Source organism: Echiichthys vipera (genome assembly GCF_963691815.1).
Source record: "Echiichthys vipera genome assembly, chromosome: 4".
Taxonomy (NCBI): Eukaryota; Metazoa; Chordata; class Actinopteri; order Perciformes; family Trachinidae; genus Echiichthys; species Echiichthys vipera.
The window spans coordinates 4,031,444-4,054,509 of record NC_139829.1 but is presented as its reverse complement, the minus strand read 5'-3'; the positions used below and the strand labels follow the sequence as shown (position 1 = coordinate 4,054,509).

At 40.9% G+C, this 23,066-nt stretch overlaps 1 protein-coding gene across 1 annotated transcript; it reads right to left on the bottom strand.

Moving 5' to 3' along the window:
• Window positions 1–363: 363 nt before the first annotated feature.
• On the bottom strand, window positions 364–19,405 carry araf (A-Raf proto-oncogene, serine/threonine kinase). The gene is made up of 16 exons (XM_083912536.1): window positions 19,377–19,405; window positions 17,354–17,568; window positions 15,705–15,808; window positions 14,598–14,700; window positions 14,295–14,449; window positions 13,494–13,592; window positions 11,825–11,969; window positions 11,524–11,551; window positions 11,276–11,406; window positions 10,903–11,105; window positions 9,820–9,996; window positions 8,921–8,967; window positions 7,375–7,493; window positions 6,728–6,859; window positions 5,109–5,243; window positions 364–4,750 (listed from the first exon to the last, which is right to left on the bottom strand). Exons 2-16 carry the CDS (start codon window positions 17,462–17,464, stop codon window positions 4,610–4,612), a joined length of 1,830 nt encoding a protein of 609 aa, XP_083768662.1. The 5' UTR covers window positions 17,465–17,568; window positions 19,377–19,405; the 3' UTR covers window positions 364–4,609.
• Window positions 19,406–23,066: the final 3,661 nt, after the last annotated feature.

The window sequence follows — 23,066 nt, the reverse complement described above, 5'->3', positions numbered from 1 at the left end:
TACCTTTACAGTATTTTGCTGTGTTGCCATTAACAAATGCTAGTGTAGTGAAACCCTATGAACAAAGTATTGCTAAAAAGTTTTATACCTAGTTTGTGCTCAAGGTGTTTAAAAAAAACAAGCCACTACAGATGACCCCCACAGGTCAGTATCAGAATAACAGTCATTCAGAGGAGCAGACAGTACCGTGCCTAAAAGAACACTCTTGTTCGAGAGTGCCCGACGATGATGCGAATGTTGCAAAGAGTGATGGCTCTCTGTAAACACTTAATCTTCCTCAAAGAACCGCGGTTGCAGACAAGAACATCTGCAAAGACATCAATAAATAAGAGAAAGACAAAAAACAAAGTCTTTTCCAAACCTGGTTCACAAATCCCCACCCAAAGACCAATGCCCCCCACCCCCCTGTGCATGATCCACCGATATAACTGGAATGAGTAAAAACAGTAAGGGTACCCAGCCCTTACTTTTAGAACATTGAAATATCAGTTGAAAGTTGAAATGTCTGATCTGCTGTCAGCACATTAATGACTTACACATACAATATACAGAGAAGCAAAGGCCAGTTCACACAATACCAAACACCACCCTCACAGCTGCTGCTCGTCCATTTACACTCAAGTGTGACACTAAAACACGACTCAGTAGTATCATAAAGCCAATACTTCCAAGGACACCAATTATACTAGAGAGCAATGGACTGAATCGATCAATTCCTATAACAGGAGCAGCCACTGCTGCAAGGAAAAAAGGAGGGAGCTAACATTCATAAAAGAAGAAAACTTGAAAACAAAATAGAATATTTACCTCAGTTGTTACTTTTAAAATCTGGCAAAAGGAGCAGCAACAAGAGCGCAATGAAAATGTAAAAAATCAGGAATGAAAGGAGTATGGGCTGTTGTTAAATATCTAGTTGAAACAATCTAAAGGGAGGTTGTTCATCCTGCACTTTGCAGCTGTTTACACAAAACAAATCAGGCCAGGGAGAGGATTTGATGGGACCCAGGCTACAACAACAAGTACCATCTCTGTGTCATTGAACAAGTGGAATTCGATCCTGGTCAACAACACAGGGGAATTTAGAAATTTCTTCAGAAACCAAATTTAGTCGAGGCACTGGCAACAGAAAAGCTTTCCACTAGTGTCCCAGATCACAGAGGAAGCCAAGAGGGAAAGCAGTTTCAGGCATGGTTCACTCTAAGGAAACATCAGCGCAGCGTTCCTCTGCCACATACACTTCTGATGGTTCCACATTGGTGCCCGGTGCTTTTGCATGAGATTAGGTCTATAATCCATTAAAGGGCTCAGCCTGTCCAAAACTACTAATTAGACGAATGAAATCACATGATGCATTTCGCTCTCAACAGCAGCAGTTTCATAAAGGACTACATCCCTGTCAACGAGGCACAGGGAGTCATGCAACAATTTGAGGAGCACAGCGATGTTAGCACTGACCTCTAAAATACGACGACCATGCCACAAAGCACCATATACCGCTAAAAGAGAGAGTACGGTCTTTACACAGCTGAAACATTTATATTAACCACATCTCATTGTTATGCAAGGTAGCTTGTTTTTACCTGACTCTGCTCTCAACTCTAACTCTGATCTTTTGGGAAGGGGCGAAAATACTAGTTGCGGATTGGATAAACCAAGTGTCCATCATCAACTTACGGGCCAAATCAACAATCAGATCCCTGAAGCATATGACGTACTAACAGCGTTGAGGCAAAGCTCAGAAAGTACACATGCCTGTAAAGGATATTTTCCATTTGTGTGACACAGATCAAAGGCCCAATTTCAGGAGCCCGGTCCATATTCAACAGAATGATCCAGAGAAAAAATGAGTTAGTGAGCAGCTCATCTCATCCGTGGAAGCCTCCATGCTGTTTACACTGAACAATCGCTTCTTGTTTCGTCACTAAGACTGATCTGAGAGTAAAAATATAATGGAGCTCAGAGATCAGGATCGGCTCACAAGGCTAGCTTGTTTTATGCTTTTCCTCTAAAATGTGTATACATCCACGTCCATTGAAAACCTATGGCATCATGAAGCAGTGCATGCCAGAGCGTTGAACCAAGTGTCTTTTTCACAGTTTCCATTCACCAAGTTAGTAATAAGACAACTAATTACAGGCCTAACCCAGAGGTCACACTGTGAGCATGATCAACAAGTCACTCTTTGGTTCTTTCATTCTTCTTCAGAGGTGAGAGCAGGGAAAGGCGGGCAATATACGGACGGACAAGCCCTCGACAAGAAACACTGTCCACATGGGGAACTTCCATTGCTCATTCAGTCTCACGGACCACTTTCTATCCCAATGCACACTGCACAGAAGGCAGGGAGACTCTACTGCACATTAATTACCAAAGTATATCAGCATCCAAAAAACACTCAAGCACGAGGTGAACGCGCAATTTTTCATGTCAATGTCACAAAAGCTATATGCTAACCTAATCATTGTGAAATCTTGGCTGTCAACTGATTTTCACACTCATTTACAAATCTAGTTCTGCTCTGCCTGGAAAATAATTTAAAAAAAGAAAAATTTTGGAAGATGACGATGAGAGGATTGTCGCAATACTCTTTGGAGTTGATGCTAAACAGATTCATTAATGCAACTCAACTTGCCAGCTCGCTACATGAGCAACGGGATGATTTGCCAATCCAAATACATGATTTGCTCCTTCAAATTATATGCCTCTTTAAAAAGTGCTCTTTTCAAAATATGGGGAAAAGTGGGTTGGGATTGCCTCCACACAGCTCTCACCCCAATATGCACTGCCATGTATCTGGGGATAGACCATCTATCACAATAAACAGAGAAAGTCAGATTCCAACACACACAGAGGGAGAGTGACTCTCTGCTCAGGATGCCATTACTCCACTATGTCTTTACTTAGAAAATATGTGTTTGCTGCTATATTAATGGTCTGGGTATCGAGTAAAGTGCCTTTAAACCACACCGAGGATTTGTCCAATCACGATCCAAAACACCTTCTTTAAGAGGGGAATTGGGAGGGTCAACAACATTTTTTTATGGTCTTCTTAGACAGAAAATCCATCAATCATGCCCACCTCTTCAGGTGAAAACACGAAAACAAGCAGGATTTAAACTTGTTAACTTGCTAAAGCTTGTTTTCCAACTTATCCATCTTAATACAGTAGTTTCTTTTTATTATCAGAATTGATTGCAAATATTCCGCTAGGTGTTAGTGTGATGATTGACTGATGTTTTAAGGGGGTTTCTCTGAACTGGAAAAGTAACATGGTTGGGAAAACAAAATCCAGACAAACCCTTCTGTGGAAACTGCAAAAATATTGGTCCCAACAATTTCATCCTGTATTCAGTCTGAACTCATTACAACAAGCCGAAAGAAAGTGGAAAAAGCTACAAAACATTACATGTAACTTTTAGCTTAAGAAAACATGTCAAACCATTGACCATATGGTTCCCAATCAATCAGATTTCAAAAGTAAAATTACAACGCATATATCTACTGCTAAAACAGAATAAAAAAACCCAAATCACTGAATTTTGAACTACAGCCACTTCTGCCAGGCCCTGCTGAGTTAACTCTTCAACATCCACATGTCAAGAACTCTTTTGTTTCACTTTACTTTAATGCCAATGCAAAATCAAGGGGAACTTGGGGCAAAGATGAACTTGGTGATTTAAGTGCATTTCTACAAATACGGTTATTCTCTGGTGTTGACTACTTTCTGGAAGAAAAGGTAATTTTGATTGGCAACAACCTTACACTTGTTATTGTTCTATGCTCCCAATCGTCTGAACGTTCTCTTCCTTTTCGTGTTGATTTGTTGTTGTGGTTAAATACAACAATAAATTGTAACAGTGAAATATTTGCAAAAGCAGTACCTTTTTACAAAAAACTCCCAAACAGGCACCGTTTGCTTTCAAATCAATGACTTCACATGTCAAGTCTCCCCCGGGGGTATTAGCCTGAAAGGGGCTCATGACAACTGAGCATTTGAAATATGTAAGCTGATCAGGTGACCTGAAGCAGCAGCTCCAGCATTATGGCTGTTGAACTGATACTTATCTTTTGGCTATGATGACAGTGCTCCTCAAAGGTCTGTATAAAAGAAAAAAAGAGACCAGACACTACACGATCGCTCGAGATTGCGAACAGTTCCTGGTGCTTTGCACATAAACCCGCTGTAAGACTATTTTACCATTGACAATGGGCGACACAATTTTGCAGGGTGTGTGCAAAATACGTGTGTTTACCTTTTCCTTTCAACAACTAAAAATACCTCCTAGTAGGTCGAAGTGCATAATGCAGATCAACTCTTCTCAAGCGGACTGATCAGAGGGATTTTAATATCTTTCTAGATACAGTAGACAATGATTTAACTTAATGAGCAGATCGTTATCAATTGTTTGAAGTAAAAGAAGATTCAATACCAGACTAAACAATGTATTGCGGTTATTTCTGCAGTGAGTTTTACGCTGAATGCTGCAGCTCCAAGGCTCTGCAGGGGCAGGGGGTGAGTTGGGGGTCTCAGCCTGTGGCCTCTCTGAGGCCCAGGAATGTTGGGGTTTTGGACAGGGTGACGACCTCTCTGCCCCGGGCTGTGGTGAGCTTAGAGGGGCATCAGCCTGGTGGTGTGGAACAGAAGGGGGTTCAGGTCCTCAGCATGGACAGCCCGATGGAGCGATGGCTCTGAGCGACTCCGCTCGATTTTTGGCAGCAGGTCTTGAACCTGCTCAATGGCTACCAGGATCTGATGAAGGAAAACCAAATGTTAATTCAGTTGTCATCATTTTGTTAGAAATAACAACTAGATGTACAAGATACACAAGGACATTATTTTAAAAAGCACATTTGTGTGGAACACTCCTTGCCTTTCACATTTTTTTAAAGATATGGAAGATAGAATTCAGTAAGCACCAGATTTTAACACTAGGTCAAACTACACCAATAAGACTCTGGTGGCCCCTAGTGGTGTAGCACCCCCTTCACCCCCTCTTGAATGAAGGTAGTTCCACTGCTTCTTCAGTTTATAACAGATGATGATACAGGTTTTTGTGCAAATTGTGTTGGATACCTTTTGGTACATGCATAACCTGCACACTACTCACCTGTGGAAACAGGGGCCTCTCGTCACGTTTGAACTTCAGGCAGTCAACGATAAGCCTTTTCATTGACTTGGGTGAGGTACTATACAGCTTACTGAGGTCTGGAGACAAGTAACCACGTCCAACCATGAAGATTATCTGAGAAAGAAAGCAAGGAGGAAACTGTTGCTGAAATCTGACAGTGCTATTGAAGGAAGGAAAGGAAAACATTGCCAGTGGAACTTAAAGCGTAATTCCGACGCAAAATCATCCCATTGTCTTTGTCGGCAATTACATCAAGTAAGCCATCAAGAGAGTTTTGTATGACCTATTAACAGAGAAATCTGGTAGAGTCACCGGACGTGGCTAACACGATCAGCTCGGAGCAGTACTGTGAAGGCATTAAAACGTCTTTTTTAACCACTGACCAAAACCTCTGCAGTAGCATGAGAAGAGTCCCTACACATAGCAGTGACGTGTTTATTGCAGATCTGGTCAGATAAAAGTATTATCTGACAGTCAGACAAAACAAAATCTCCAAGGGGTGATAATGTGTAATCATGAAGCAATCTAGCCAAGGCTCTGATCATTTAAACTAATAAGAGTGCAAGTGGGCCGGGGCTGCAGGGGAAGACGGAGGGGGGACAATCACGCTAAAACACGTCTCGGATCATCTGGACCGAGTGTGAGTGCGCACTAAGATATTGGCAAAGGTTCAGCACAGTTCAATATTCTTTCGTCTTCCACCACTAACCGGAAATTGTGCTCTCTTTTGATGCTGAAAAAGCTTGTGACAGAGTGTGGTAGAGTGGAAATACCTGTTCTGCATACTTAAAAATATTGGTTTCAGGTCGAGGTCCAGTCTTTCGCAACCACCTATTCCTTCCATTTTGCAAAGACTCAGTTTTCAGACCTGATCAAGCAAAGGTCTCCTGACCATTAACGACCTTCATGTTGCAGGCGTTTTTTTCCTCCTCTGCAGATTAATCAGCAGAATTGAACCTTATGGGTTATGTGGGATCAAGACCTCAGGACATGTCAGATGAGCAACAGGGACAAATACTAGACCTTGTATACAGCTCCTCTACTGTATATGTACAAGGCACACTCTTCTGACAACTTAAGTCTAGCCAAGATATACATGGACAGAACCCATTAATGCAACAGTTGTGGCAAACACCCGCTGACTACATGCACATGTTTTGGTTGAGCCCACAATTATCCGAGTTTTGGCCTGTGATTTTTGATACTCTTAGTATAGACCTGGGTAAAACAGTAGACCACGAGGCTCTCACTGCCTTTTCAGATTCAATGCCTAAAGCACCCAAAGCGGCACAACAAGTTATTGCATTCACTATGCTTGCTAGGAGGCTCACTCTCCTTCAAATGGATACATCCCTCCCCCACCTACTTATAATGGATGGATTAAGTTTTCTCGGATAGGTTCCTTCAAGACCCTCCAGAAAACTTGGCAGCCCTTTTTTTTAGAACATCTTGACACCATGGTTAACACTAAAGAAATCAACAAATAAATATCTGTGCTAAACACAACTCTTTTCCACAAAAAGCAACTTAATCAGATACTGTGTTCAGACTGCAGTCAGTATTGTAGTCCGTGTCAGTGTGGAATAGTGCCATGTAACCTGGTCTCTGTTGTTGATATTGGAGTAAGGCAGGGTCCCTGACATCAGCTCAAACAGCACTACTCCATAGCCGTATACATCAGACTGGAACGTATATGGGTTGGTGTCCTGCATTCGGATCACCTCAGGAGCCTCAAGAAAAAAAGAGGGAAAGGACAAATATAAGCACTTAATTCTTGTTGTTTAGTACAACTTTAGGTCTAGTTTCCCTACATCAGGAATATGTCAGGCAGCGCCCTGATATTTTGTGGCTTTTCAAGCAGGTGAATATTGGGTTTGAAATAGGTCAAATTTCTTTAAAAGGTTTCCAAAATTAACATTATGACCCATCAGTGTTATATTTTCAGTAGTTTCAATCTATAAAATCATAAAGGCAGGTGAAATGGACATTATCTGATTATATTACAGGCAGTTAATGGGATTATGTTTTAGGAATCTCCTAAAGTATGTTAAATATATAAATATGAAAAAAACAGATTCTGTACAAACTACTACTACAACTACATGGGCAAAAATGTGCAGAACATAGTGAGTCAGGCTAGCCTGGCAAAAGCTTTACGTTAATATTTAAGTTCACCCCTTTGCTTTTGTTTTAGTGGCTGTATCTTTATTGAATCAAAGTAATCATATACAGTAAAGAGGCTTACCATCCACAGAATTGATCCACTGGGCTGTTCTACCTGTTGGGAGCCACTCCACCGAGACTTCACCGTGGCCAAGCCGAAGTCCCCAATCTTAACAGTCCAGCCCTCATGGAGAAAAATATCTAGCAGCAGAGCTCAGGAAATATAACAACAAAAACCTGCTGTATATAGATATAGACAAATTAGCTGGATCAGGTATTGGATTATTATCGACAATCAATGAAATTAGTTTCGGGACACGTGCTGTAGCACTAGCAGATAACTTACTTTGCGGACAGCTAAACACGTAGAAAAAACATGCAGGAGACAACTGGTTAATTTATGATGGTTTTCTGTAGTATTCTTTTTGTGAAACTGAAATAAAGATATAAGTATATTGTGTTCACAACACTAACAATAGCCTGTGCTACGATTTTCTTAGTAGTTACGAAAATGACAATAAGCATGAATGCTAACTTAACATTAAAACAACTGAACAACAGTTTTAATTAAGTTTCACCAGTCTAAGCCAAGAAAACTGAAACAATGAAATGACCAGCCCAGAGTCCAGATCTAAACCCCATAGAGAATCTCTAGTATCCTTAGCAACAAAGTAATGTGTAAGAAACCCACTCCAGTTAGTGAACTGTGTTAGAGACTGAGTCAGACTGGAGCAGTGTGAGAAACTAGTGATGTCCTGTGGGCGCAGATGTGCTGAAGTCATTCAAAGCTGTGGCCTCTACACTTCCTGTTCATTTTTGAATCCTAGAGTAGAAATCATTGTTGAAATCTTCTCTTCTGACACAATCAACACTGTTCTCTCATTTTGATCAGTTTTGTATTTTGTTTTGTTTTTTTACAAAATAAAGGTTTTTGTTGAAGTGCCATGGTTATTTAAAAAAAAGCTGTGAGGGCCCACATGTTATGTGTTTGAATTACGGTTCCAACAGCACTATATCCTTACAGGCTCACTGCTTACATACCTTTGGTGTCTTACCTGTCACTCTGTTGCCATTTGTCAACATACATATTGATACTGTGAGACAAATTTTCACCTCGACAGATCTCTTGGGACACTACCTTGTCACAACACTAGTATCAGGTATCGACCGATATGCAAAGCCTAGGTATCAGTATTGAGACTGAAGAAGTTGGATCGGTGCATCCCTACAACAATGACAAAACCCAATCCACTTGTACATGTTTTCACATCCAAATGCTTGGGAAAAGGTCATGTTTGCCTGCTCTGTATGTTTAGGATACTTGTCATGCTGCAATGCAACATGTTTTATACTGTTCACTCACACAGACAACTTAGAGATGGAAGTCACAACTTAAACATTCAAGTCACTGCTTTTTTTCAAAGCCAAAGTACCACAAGAAAATATTGTCACTTTCTTAATACTTTGACTGTCCTATGCATGTCTGCCTTTTAAAATGTAATGCTTCAGGATCGTGGTTAAAGGTCTGCTCGCTAACAGAACATGTTCAAATTTGCAATTGTGGATATTGGTTGAGTCAGTGATAAAAGCACCAAAAACACTGGAGATCACTGGCGTTAAAAGGATACTGTTTGATTTCAGATCTCGATGAATTATGTTCTTTGCATGAAGATAACTGAAAGGAAAGAAATATCAAAATCACTCATATTAGGAAAGTTTGGAAAAGTTGGGGAGTGAAAAAAAGGCTTCAAATTTACACTTGGTGTCTAGTATTACACAAAAACTGTCAAAAATGACTAAGGGCGCACTCACACTGTCCTTCCGCGCCCCAGCCCCGTTTGTACTCACACTGCCTGGGCCTCGGCCAATACTTCTTGCTGTCCATACGCCATCACGCCGTAACACGTCACACGCATTGATCGCGTGTGTGTGGCTTTGTTTACAAATCTTTCCACAGACCTTTTTGTGCGTCTTGTCAACTATTTTTGAATATTTTCATCCGACCAAATCTGCAGTAAACACTCCACCTCCGCATCACACCAACGTGAACCTTTCACCGCCATTGTTGTTGTTGTTAAATGTTCGCGCATGGTCCGTCCTTCTATTTACTATGTCCGAACAGGCGGACATAACGCTACCGCCGTAGGGCTCGGGCTCGTGCTCGTACACGTGCGCACTCTCGTGCAAACGGCTCCGCTAAAGCCCACCTCTTTCAAGCGGGCCATGGGCGGCCCGCTGTCGGCTGTTATGCGCGGAACGGGTGCACTCACACTGCTTAAAGGTACTAGGCTTTAGCTGAAAAAAACGGTTTTGGCCCGGTACAGAATGACAGTGTGAGTGCGCTCTAAGGGTCTACTCACACTTGGCCCAGGTGATCTGTGCCGTGCTTTAGCATGGTACGGTCGTACTCGCACTGGTCAAATGAAATAGACTTTAGCCGTGAATTGTGCTTGGGCACGGTACAAATGGATAGTGTGAGTAGGCCCTAAGTGGTAATGTTGAAATGGAATCTAGCAGCAGGTCTTACTCCATGCCCTGTGCTGTTTGTCTGGCCACATCGATGCGACGCATAGTGTCAAACTTGGTTTCTGTGACATGCAGATGGCGATACAGGCTGCTGCCTTCACACCACTGTGTGATGATGGCAAAGTTGGGCTTAGTCATGTAGCCCATGAACAGCAGGATGTTAACGTGGCGGGTCTTCCTGCAGAGAACAGAAATATCAATACTGTTAGTTCCATTGTCTCATCCATGATCAGATTAACATTAAGGTACTGTTATTGAATTGTTATAATTGAGAGTTAGATATAGATATAAGTGCTAGAGCAGAGTATTAATTTCCAATTAGGAGTATCAGTTGCTTGCTTTGATATAACTACCATGGTTATATGGCAGAACATGGATTTGATTAGTGCAGTCTATATAGAATAGAATAGAATAGCCTTTATTGTCATAGCATTTGCATACAACGAAATTGGAGTGCTACTCCCCCTTGGTACATTTTAGAAAAGAATATATAATAAAACAATAAGCAAAGTATAATATAAGCAATAAAAACACAATATAGTATAAACGATATAATAATGTGAACGGTATAGACAGATGGGGAACAGTATAAACAGATGGGGAACAGTATAAACAGATGGGTGGAGAACAGAAACTATACTAAAATATGTATATTTAGAGTGGAGCATGTTATTATTGCACAAGAATTTTAAAGTGGCTTTGTTTCAAGTTTTAAATTGAAATTCTAAATTTTAAATCTGATCAATGTGATCAATATTTGTAACATGGAATTTATTGTTGATTTAGACATAAATGGTCTTATTGTTTATGATGTTACACAGTTGACATTTAAGGATTTTTAGGATGTAGCCTTATGATGTTTTTTAATTTAACAATAGTAGTAGACATGATGAATCCATTCATGGAGAACATTTACTCATACTAAGTACACCTAGTCTTAAACTGAGTTTTACTGATCAGAAATGTTTCATCAGTGAAAGTCTACTGATGAAAAGGATGGATATACTGTACTTTCCCTGTTGTCAGTACCCTTTTTAGATAGGAAAGACATCAAATTATGTAAAACACAGACACCACTTCTTACCGTAAGACCTGCATTTCATTTTTGAAGGCCTGCAACTGTTCAGGCGTTGGCTCGGTCACTTTAAGGATCTTAATTGCCACGTCTCCGTGCCACTTGCCCTTGAAAACTGTTCCAAAGGAGCCAGCACCTATTCTCTTCTGAATGGTGACTTCTCGGGAGTGGACCTCCCAGTAGTAACTTGAGTCTCTGTACCCCCCTCGGTGCTGAAACATCACATAGATTGATTTGATTTTGCATTACTAACTCACACCATAAGTAAATCCCTTTACTTTTAGGTTTTTACACAACCAATTTTTGAAAAGACCTTCAAGAGTTTTCCATTTCTCCCTCTCCATCATCTGTTCAAACCAATGACCTGTGAATGACTACGTACCACTTTCTTTTTGTCGTCAGATGAGGAGGGCTTGCGCTCCTTGTGCTCTGAAGGAGACTTGGGCTGTCTCTTTCCGGGTGATCCGAGATAAGAGGGTGGGCTGGTGGAGGGCTTTGGTGAGGGCTCAGGACCTGCAGGAATGAGAAGGCAGGACAAGAGAGTACTTAAAAAAGGAGAATAACACCAAATGTAAAGTTACGAATTAATACAAATTCTGAAATGGAGAAAAATTAAAAAGGCTCATGTACCCATTGTGTTGTTGAATTTTAGTGCTTCCTAAAAAGGAGAAGAGACCCAACATTATAAATTGACATTTGATCATTTAATACACAGGTCAGTAAAAGGTGTTTCAACTTCAAACGTCAAGCCTGGACTACTTGTTGCATTGAAAATGAAATATCAAAAAGCTAATCAGCAGTGAAAAGCTGGTCAAGGATGAACATTTCTGATGCACTGCAGCCAGTTAGTTTTCTGGACTTTCTTTTTCACGCAGGGAGTTACTTTGGTTTTACAGGCAATCAAGACATGGACCAAGCAGCTAACACTGACCTCTATAATGCTGACACCTGCAGGGCCCACTGTGCTGACCATATGGACATTGGGAGTGGAGGTGGAGCGATGCCTTTGTAGAGACTGGCCATCTCCACCCGGCATGGGGAAGCGAAAGGCTGAGGTCGGGGACAGGAGGTCCATCCTGAGCAATTAAGTAAAGTAGTCACAATTTTCATTTGAAAAAAAAAAAAAAGGTATACATTTGCATCATTACTAACCAGGCCCATTTGGTGTGGTACCCTAACACAGGGATGGGTGTATTTGTTTGTGTTTGAGTGTGCACCCAGGCGTGAGGGAGAGAGAGAGAGAGAGAGAGAAGATGTGTGTGTGTGTTTGTGTGTGTGTGTGTGTGTGTGTGTGTGTGTGTGTGTGTTGTAGGCAATCTCGCAATTTACCATAAACAAGTTTAATATTTAAACAATATAAAGTGGTGCATAAAATTCTACCTGAAACACGTGTTTACTCAAACAGGTTTCAAAGATAAACAGATAGATATTATCAGGAAGAGCGAGTCGCTCTCTTCCTATTTACCATAACAACAAGCAGCGTAGAAAACTCCACTGACACATTTACTCAAACAAAACTATAAAGACTGATCAGGGAGGTTACATTATGTTTATCATTGTAATGAAACACTAAACACAGAGGCTTTAACAAGGACAGCTACACATTCTCTTCCTGTTTTTAACATCTGCAGTCACTACGGCAACTGGAGATGCACTTGCCTGTTAGCAGGGTCACCCGTTAAACTAAACCAGTGGTGCTCAGTGAAGTAGCGTTAACGACGGGGTGCTTTCGGCTCAGATGCTGAATCATTGATGTCATGCTGTCGTAGTACGCCAGTTCTAGTTTACAGTGGACAAATTGAACCTAGTTGGCTCCTTGTGTGAAATAATCTCAAACTGTGAACATTCTCTGCCCTTTTCGGGCTGTTGCAGCTGAGCGCTGAGCAGGCCGCATCACGTCTGAGATAGGAATTAAACGAATCCTTGAGGCAAAGTTTTTGCCTCTATTTTTTGTAATCGAGTTACTCAAGTAATTGTTTCAGCCGTAATGTAAACGCACTGAAAGTGTCATGGATGCATTTACACCTGTACTCAGAACTGCCCACTTGTGATCTGATCACCTAGGACGATTTCAGAAACGGGTCTGAATGGGAGCTTTAAAATAAACAAAAAAACCCAGCCCTGTACACATACATGTAGGGCGGTGGCATCACTGATCCTCAGCAGTTTTATTTCAAGCTGCAGCAGAAAGCTCCGTAGTGCTTAAGCTTCAAAATTGCTTGTGAGAATGTAGCTTATGTGGATGCTACTAGGCTACTTGATCAACAAAAGAGCCAAGCTACTGAAAAGCTATTTGATTTAGAAATCAGCAACATTACTGAGAAATGTATTTAAAAAATACCATCACAGTTGAACTGGTAACACAGCTGTAGCACCTTATTGCCCATCACTGCTTATTACTCATGCAATACAAGTTGGATTTAGCCCTGCGACGCAGTTGGTGCAGGATCTAGGCTACTTTTTGTAATGTAGCAGAACGTATCATAATGACAAGTGCCAGTTCGGCCGGTTTGCATAAAATCCCTACAGTTTAAGCCGGAAAACTGGAAATCAACCCAACTCTACTAAACTGCCCTTTGTATATGATTTGTGGAGCTTACCCAGCAGGCTCTGGGGTTAAGGCTAGGTTGCTCTGCGATGGAGAGTTTTCTGGCGCTAGCATCCGTGGGTACTCATCTGTGCAGAGATTAGCATCACCCCTGCACAAAACATAGGAGAAAAGGGATAAGACAAGACCAAAGACACATAATGAATCAAGGTGTCAGACAAAGAAACACATATTTAAGGAATTTTGTGAGGCTGTGGTTTTTACATCTAAAGTATATAGAACCCACCTAGACTGATCTCTAACATTGATCTTTTTATATTTGTACAGTCCATACTTTTAACCTGATATTGGTATTGTATAAATTCTATTCAATAAATCTTCTTTTTTATTTGTTATCTTCAACCTTCCTTTCAATGACGAATGAAGATTTTAATGCGATTTTAACATTTAATGATTTTTTGATGATGAGTATTAATAATTTCTTCTCTAATTTTGATCTCCATTGTAGTTTATTTGTGTTCTTTCCTGATTGTCAAATTAGATAATGAAAGAAAGTTCTATGGTATTCATTTTCTCTACGCAACCTAAGTCTGACTATACAACAATGATAGTGATTATATCCCATTCATACAAGGGGAGTAAACAGCTGTTAAAAAATAAGAATATATATGTTTTTAATGCATGGGTATTGGATTAGTATTCAGTATCGACTGCTTCGCAGGTATAAGAATCAGTTAGGAAAAAATGTTTATGTAACATAATTGATTGCAAAATATATATACTATATTGTTTTTTTTTAACAGCTGGTTACTACTAACCCTGCATGATACTGAACACTTCTTCTCCAACTCACCGTTTGCTCACTGTATCCATGTCCACGCACACTGTAGGGACCTTGCTACTGCAGTGCTGGTGAAATTTGTAGCCGCATGTCTGACATCTGAAGCCGTTAAAAAGAAACTTGTGGCAAAAATCACAGTAAGCCAGCTTGAAGAAGGTTTTCCGTACCTGCACAGATCAAAAGGCCACAATATTTGATGTCACAGCAGCAATGTTAAGGGAAACAAAACTAAGTCAGTTTCAGAGAGGCTGGCATTCTGTAAGGTACAGTATTTCAGAGAAGACAGGTAAAAGTGTTTGCCAGCCATCTACTTACAAAGTTGTGCATGGTAAGGGGAATATCATCCAGGACCTCAACTAAAAGCTCCTCTCCAACCAGCGGAGTGATGTCTGTGTCCCAATCTGTCAGCCTCTTACGCCTGGTGAGTCAAAGACATGAAAGAGTAAAAACTTGGGTGGAAAGATTTTATATAATATTCGTTTTAAAATTCAAAGATGAAAGAAGAACCAGAGGTGGCCATTTACATCATTTTAGTGTTTGTCAAAATGAAATTTTGAAAAATGAGATCATGAACATTCTAGATCATTTGTTTTTTTAATTCTATGGTGAAATATAATTTAACATATGATGTGCAGTAATTTTTGAGACACATACTCAGACAAGTTGTGAAAACAGACCAAACAAGTTGTTTGTCAAGACAATCAAAAACCACTTCATTTGTAGGTAAAACTGAAATTATTGAGTGCAGCTGAAATGTTGTTCATTGCACAAGAAAACAGTGTGCATGCTACGTTAAGAAAAGTAAGGTCAAAGTTGGATTCAGATCGTAAACTGTCTGTTAAGAATTGACAGTTTGGATGATTAATGTCCTGTTCACCTTTGTTTTTCAATTCCCTTCCCCACTATCTATTCAGCATCTGGGGCTTAGCACCACCCAAGACGATTGTGACCATCTGTGTGTTTGTAATTCCTGCATATCGAGAAACGTTCATCCGATCTACTTCATACTCGGTGGGTGTATTGATGGTGACCTAGTTTATACCCAATTGTGGTGGTGCAATTTGTTAAGTTAACAGATCGATTGTTATGTATTAACTAGATTACAGAGTTTAATCCTGTCTACTATAAAATGTTGGAACAACCTTCTGGATCCCGTTTAAATGTGCACACCACATCAGATGTTCAGTGAACCAACACCACCATCACAGTATAGCTCTTTCAGTGGCTCTATTACATCAAACTTTACAGTAAAGTGACGGTAACTTTTGAACCCCAAGTCTCAGAGACAAATTTCCCTCGCTGTAACTGACACCACCACTAAGTTTTATGCAAAAAGAAAGCAAAATGCAAATGTAAGTGTGATGTAGTTTGCACCTTTGCCCTCTAAAGACGCAGGGAAACCCCTGAATGATGCAATCTTACCCTTCTAGAAGGCGAAATACAGCACAGCAGTCTTGGCTGAGGCCTCTCACTTTGAGCGCTTTATCTAGACTCTCATACACAGTCTGTCCTTGGCGAACATTCACCTGAGAACAAGAACATTTATTTGAACAAACTTTGAAATTACATTCATTAGCCAGTTACACACAGGTAACAAGGAGGCATGCTGAAAGTACTGACAAGCAAAAGTGACAGCTGCACATTGAGGTGACGTTGACATACAGATTATCCACAGGGCCCAATAATAAGGATTGCCTGAATCAAGTTAAATGCCACGCCAAGCTAGTAAATCTAGCAACTCTGGTAAAAAAGAAACTAAACATTGTTTTTTTTTCCAGAGCTGATGAAAGAAGGACCAAAGGAGTGACCAACTCACTTCCTTTTTATCTCTGTTGAGAGCTGCACATAAACAGTACAGATCAGGATTGATTTGCTTAAATAAATATTAAACATGACAATTAACTTCAGTCAAATCTTTTAAATAATTTGTCTAGTGAAGTAAAAATTGACTTCAGGCAAGTACACATGAACCCTGATTCATGTTGTGACAGAACTTCTGGCAGACTGGAACTTCAGTCCAGAGTGCAAATCACTTTTGCCCCAAATAATAATGCTACATTTCTATTCTGACCACAATATTGCCGCATGTCAGTCAACCGCAGTTGCTGGTTCCATGGTAGTCTGGCTCACTAGATGTACAGGCCTGGGATACAGTCTGACGTCCAGCGGATTAGGCCCCTTCCACTATCTTCGCTTTCTATTTTGCAAGGGCACCATTGGCTTAGCACCGCCCAATAAAATTGTGCCTGGTTTAGAGAAATACAAACAAGCCAGAGCATTACTTTTGCCTATTCCAGAATGATAAACTGGTGTAACCTGGCCGCACTCCACTGTGCTGTGGCAACAGCTCTGGCAATCCGAGACTAATTCCATGTTACTATAACTGTACAAGATGTCACAATTATATGTGCATTTAATACACAGCAATAAAAAACAGGTTTGGGACATAGTGTACTTATGTTCATATTATCTAAAAAGCTAAGCAGGAAAAGTACAAGAACTTTGATAAATTGTGCAGATAATTCATTATTCAAAAGTTGGTTGTCTGCAATATTACAGCAAATGTTGCAAAACAATCAACTCAAGTTTCCCTTAAAACATGGAAAGTGGACATGTTGGCAGGCCTTGCAGAGCTTCGACACAGGGCTTGCTGGTTTACAGAGAGATATGGATAACATGCGGTGCTCATTGTCCTCCACACAGTTTTAACTACAATGCACAATCATCATTATAACTTGTTACAATTTAGCACGACAGGAAAACTTAAGAAATATTTTCAGAATATTAAGTCAAGACATTCAAGTCTGATAGGAATAATAAGCCAAATAAACATTGGTGTTAGGCACCATCTGCGAAACCGGTCACCAACTGTCTACTTGCTTACTCACAAACATGCAGTGAAAGATGGCAACTTTGGTGCGAGTTATTACACTTACAACCCACAGTGCTGGCACAATTATTTCACAGAGGTGGTGACAGGCAGCTATCACTCACTAATCTAGTTACGCAATACTTTGCTGTAAGTATAAATGTATCATTAATAAAAAGCAGTTCAGAGCCAGTCATCTCACCACTGTCCTCTGTTTGTTAGGGAGGTAGACTCGGATTGTGCCCCCACCTCGGGGTACATCCTCTGGACTAGTCTCCCCCGAAGAGGAGTAGGAGGAGGAGGTGGAGGACATGATGAGAGGCAAGTGGAGCTGGGGCACGGAGCACTTGGACACCACAACCTTAAATGAGCTTCATGCACAGTGGGATCCAAACGAGTTAGCCCTTTACTTGGAGCCTGCAACAACATGGACAAAAATATATGTTTGGACACAATATACGTATGCACAAAATCTGTCCAAACACCCCTAACAATCAATACATTTTATTTGTCACAGAAGTGTTTAATCATTTTGATTTAAAAACAAAACAAACATCAGTCAACATCAAATCATGTTTTATTTCATTTTATGGAAGCATTTTTCAATCAAAGGTGAAGCAGCACAGATATGATGAGTTATAGTGGGCTTTACCATGCCCTCCCCATTAACTTTAATAGAACTGGCACCACAGCAACATTCTAATGAGTAAAGACTGTTCCTTCTTTTAGAGTTTTCTTGATCCCGATGAGCGTCCTGGAGCCACATGCCATCACAGTCCAACTAATATTTGTAAAACATATAATTTCATAAATTCAGTGGAGCTGATGGAGGCGACTAGGGCTAGAGGTCGGCACACCTTCTTGGATCAAGTGTAGAAAACATCACAGCGGAAAAAGCACAGGTACCATAGCAAAGCTGTAAAAATCTAACATTATCCACGTTTTTGTTTTTTAAAGGGCATGAATCAGGAAAGTCAACATAAAGTAGTTAAATCTCTATTGACATTACCATCACATGTACAGAATATAAACAATATGCAAATGTAAAATGTTACATTATGTCATGATGAAAAAGTATAGCACACCGATTACTGTCAGATTTGAGTTTCTTCTGGCTATGGAATTATATGGCAGAATAACTGCATGTGGTAGAGGGAGGGGGTGAGGAGTTAATGCACTTCCACTCTTTCAACACTGCTCTAGTTTGTATGCAAGAGAGTGATGCTAAACACTAGTAACTACTAAGAATTCTGACTGCTGAGTGAGAACAAGAATCACTAGCCAACACCTTAAGATGCTGACTTTATGAAAATACAATTTTTTGGTGGATACATTATGCCGGGTTCACCGAATAAATACTACAGGGTTGTAAAGCTTCTTAGCCACTAGCAAATGGATAAAACCACGAGGAAAACTGTTGATACCGTCACTTTTGAATTATGTCTGGCGATGGCGAGGAGTGAATGGCACGAACCCGGTCTTAACGTCAACGCTACGCCTGTGAAACTGAGCGGTACACAAGGCATCGATGTTTATACCTAGGATTAGCCTTCCTAGCGTTACAAGAACAAATATAAACGTACCCTTAAATTGTGTAACCAACCATGTCCCAGGCAGAGCTTTAAAGTAATATTGAAAACGGAGCACTGACAGCGTTGCAAACCAGCAAACTTATTAAATACTCGGATGCTAATGCTCGCTAACGTTAGCCATTTAGCTTAGCATGGGATTTGCCTGCGATGCGATGACATTTGAAGTTGTGGTAGGCCTCTCGGGGCGCCACTTAAAAAAGGCAACTACTTTTAAACGGTAGTTTGTAGGGAAGTGTGTAAAAGGTGGTATACAAGCAATATACCTCACTGCTAACGCTGCAAAGTTGTCAAAGCGTTTGTAAATTCCGCTCTGCTCGACTGAGCTGGCTCAGTGATGACTGTAGCAGGGGAGATTATCTGGCTAACTCTGAAGCTATTGTAGCTTCACTCACTTGTCTGTGTTGGCTTCTGTGCTAACGCTACTCACAGCGGCTAACGTTAGCCGATCTGGGGGGTTTTACCACCGCGTCAGCTTATTGACTACTTCTAGTGTCTTCCCAAAATACACAAAAGTAACTCATTAACTGCGTACAACAGCACGATACAGTTGCTGTTATACAGTTGTCAGGATAGCAGAAGAACCTCCTGCCGTCAAAGTGTTTAATACAGTTTGGATACAAGTCAAACGCTTACCTGAAGCGGCCATCTTGAATTCTTTCAATCTGAAGTGGGATCTGTCAAGAACTTCGGGGAAAGCGGAAAACCTCCGATATGCTCCGTCTTCATTGGTTGATTCTCGGTACAGCTGGAAAAGCACACCACATATATGTTAATGCCCACTGGGTGGCGGCAAGCCACTGTCGCCGTGTTTGTTCTGCTGGAACGAGAGAAGTAATATAGTAATTCAGTAATTATGAGTGAGTGTAATTCATAATAATTAAGTGATAATGAAAATATCCAGTTTCAAATGTATATTACAGGTGAAGAACATCTGACACGTGGGCTGGAATATTAGTTAAAGCACAAACAGTTACCCCGCAATAGAGTCCGGGAAAGAGAAATAAATGATGGTTGGCAAAAATGAGAACGATATGGACCAGTTCAGGCACGTCCAGCTGGAAGGAGGCTTGGGGAAGACCCAGGACTAGGTGGAAAGATTATATCTCCACACTGGCCTGGGAACGCCTCGGGATCCCCCAGTTAGAGCTGGTTAATGTGGCCTGGGAAAGGGAAGTTTGGGGTCCCCTGCTAGAGCTGCTGCCCCCGTGACCCGACCCTGGATAAGCGTTGAAGATGAGATGAGATGATGGGTTCGCTGTACAATTCAATTAAATTCAATTGAATTTTATTTATAGTGCCAAATCATAACAAAAGTTATCTCAGGACACTTTACAGAGTAGGTAAAGACCACACGATGACTTATTTATGATTTACATAGACACAACAATTCCTCTGTAGAGTACGGTGGCAACGAAAACCTTCCCTACAACAGGCAGGAACGTCAGACAGACCCAGCTCTGTAGAGGACGACCATCTGTCTTGACCAGTTGGGGAGGAAGAAAAGGAGAGAGAAAGAGAGAAAAGACAGACAGATGGACAGAGAGAGACAAAGACAGACACACTTCCAGTAACTATAATAATATCTATGGTAATGTGAATATGACTTATATGTTATGGCAGTTAATACAGCAGAATAGTAGAAACAAGCACAGCTAAGGTGATAGATTATAATAGCAGCAGGAAGCGAAATGTAGGACCACAGCAGCAGGCACCACCACGATCAGCAGAGACCTGCGAGACGACAAAGCACAAACAACTCTGAGGAAGAAGTTGAATTAGTAACGTGCATTGATGAGACATGAATGATATAAACAGAGAGGAGAGAAGCTCAGAGAATCAGGAACATGATTATCCCCCGGCAGACTAGGCCTATAGAAGCAGAATTAAGCAGAACAAAATCATCTTAAAAATAGCAACATTGCTAAGGGCTTGTAAGCCCCAGCTGTAAGTTTTTATCAAAAAGTAAAGTTTTAAGTTTACTCTTAAATATGGGGACAGTGTCTGCCTAGCTGAAGGCTCTGCCTCCATTTCTATTTTTGGAGGCTCTAGGAACGACAAGTAGCCCTGCATTCTCAGAGCGCAGCGATCTAGTCGGGTAACACTGTACTATGAGCTCTTTAAGATACGACAGAGCCTGACCAATAAGAGCTTTGTAGGTAAGGAGAAGGATTTTAAATTATATTCTAGATTTTACAGGTAGCCAGTGCAAAGAGGCTAATTCAGGAGAAATATGTTCTCTTCGATTTGTTTTAGTTAGTACTCGGCCTCAGTCTACCTGTATATTTAAAGCATGAGGGTATGTAGTGCTGTAACGAGAACGGTAATATAGTAATTCAGTAATTCAAGATTCAAGATTCAAGAAGCTTTATTTATCCAGAGGAAAATTATTGTGCAACAGTTTCAATACAAAGAGGGGATAGGATCAGAGTAACAATAAGCATAAGAACGTAATAAGATAAAATAGCTAAAAAGTGCGGAAAAGAGAGAGAGCAACTGTTGCTGGCTGCCTCTCGACATGGCGCTGGAACCGGAGACAAATAGTGAGTGTAGTGAATAATAATGTAAGTGATAGTGAAAATATACAGTTTAAAATGTATATTACAGGTGTTTAAAATGTATATGAAGAATATCTGACACGTTGGCTGGAATATTAGTTAAAGCTGTACAATGCACAGGAACGTCAGACAGACCCAGCTCTATGGAGGACTGACATCTGTCTGCACCAGTTGGGGAGGAAGAAAGGGAGAGAGAAAGAGAGAAAAGACGGACAGATGGACAGAGAGAGACAAAGACAGACACACTTCCAGTAACTATAATAATACCAATAGTAATGTGAATATGAGTTATATGTTATGAAAGTTAATACAGCAGAATATTAACAGGAGATACAAGAGATTAAAAGTCAATTAGGCAGCAAGATGGACACTAGACAGAAAGTAAAGTTCAATTGTCCAAATTTGCTGTTGAATTCTGGAGTTGCACTGAGGTGACATTATGAATGCAGGGCTTGAAGGTTTTGTTGGAAAGTTGAACATTGTGGTCTTGCATTTCCCACCCTTGTTTGACCAATGGGTATGACATTCCCCAAGCAAGGGGCTTTGTCAAGTGAGGGACCTGTGTCAAGTGAGTGAAGTGAGGGACTTGTGCTCCGGGTCTGCAGCTGGATACTATTGGAGTTCTTAGTGCCGTGACTACACCCCCCCCCCCCCCCCCCCGATACAGCAGGGGGCGGTATACGCATCTAAATACAAAGGAAGCTCCACTGTCCGTTGCTAAAGAAGAAGACATTTATCCCAGCGTGCACTTCTGCTGCTACGTCCGACGTTACCAAACAACGTTAGATACTGTCAATGACGGCGGTGAATCGGACACGGATATCAGGCAGATACTGTGTTCTCCTTCTCCAGAATGAGTGCCATGCGGAACTTCCTGGGTGCCAGTGCGGTGGTCGCTACAGTGGGGATCGGCTATGGGATGTGGTCTATGATATCTCCAGGAGAAGAGAGGAGGAGAGAGCTCATCAAGGTGAATCAGCTGAAAAGCGTTCAGTGGACAGGCAAACTGCGTGCTTCAAAAACTCTCTGTGTGTGTGTGTGTGTGTGTGTGTGTGTGTGTGTGTGTGTGTGTGTGTGTGTGTGTGTGTGTGTGTGTGTGTGTGTGTGTGTGTGTGTGTGTGTGTGTGTGTGTGTGTGTGTGTGTGTGTGTGTGTGTGTGCGACTACCTATCTCCTAAAAAAAGGTTTTTGTTTTTTTAAGTGGTGAATAAAATTCTAAGCACACTAAGCAGGTTTCAAAGGATTACAGATTCATTTATAAATGAATTAGAGATAGAGATTATCAGGAAGAACTTGCTCTCTTCCTGTTTACTGCAACAACAAACAACAAACAAAACTCCACTGACACATTTACTCAAACAAAACTATAAACACTGATCAGGGAGGTGACGTTCTGTTTAACATTGATATGAAAAACTAAACATAGAGGCATTCACAAGGACAGCTACACATTCTCTTCCTGTTATCAACATCTGCCATCCCTACGGCAACCACAGATGCTTTCAGCTTTCAACAGGTCACTGGTTAAACCCAAACACCGGACAGGAGAGAAAACGTCCCTCGGAGCAGTGATGTCTTCTAGTCTGCACAGTTTCAGACCTGCAGTGGATTCAGCCCGGTCCACTTGACATCAGGCCGGTGCATGTCAGTGTTTCTGAGGCTGTAGGCTCACTAGGCTGTTCTAATATATATATATTATAATATATATATAATAGTGTGAAAGCGCCTTGAGTAGTCAGAAGACTAGAAAGGCGCTATATAAGTACATT

Bases quoted from the DNA above. Each gene is read 5' to 3' on its own strand.
- araf (XM_083912536.1), bottom strand. From the start codon at position 17,464: ATGTCCTCCACCTCCTCCTCCTACTCCTCTTCGGGGGAGACTAGTCCA. The intron at 14,701-15,704 runs GTAAGATTGCAT...TTGACTCACCAG, and splicing joins GTATTTCGCCTTCTAGAAGG to GCGTAAGAGGCTGACAGATT. The intron at 9,997-10,902 runs GTAAGAAGTGGT...TGTTCTCTGCAG, and splicing joins AATGAAATGCAGGTCTTACG to GAAGACCCGCCACGTTAACA.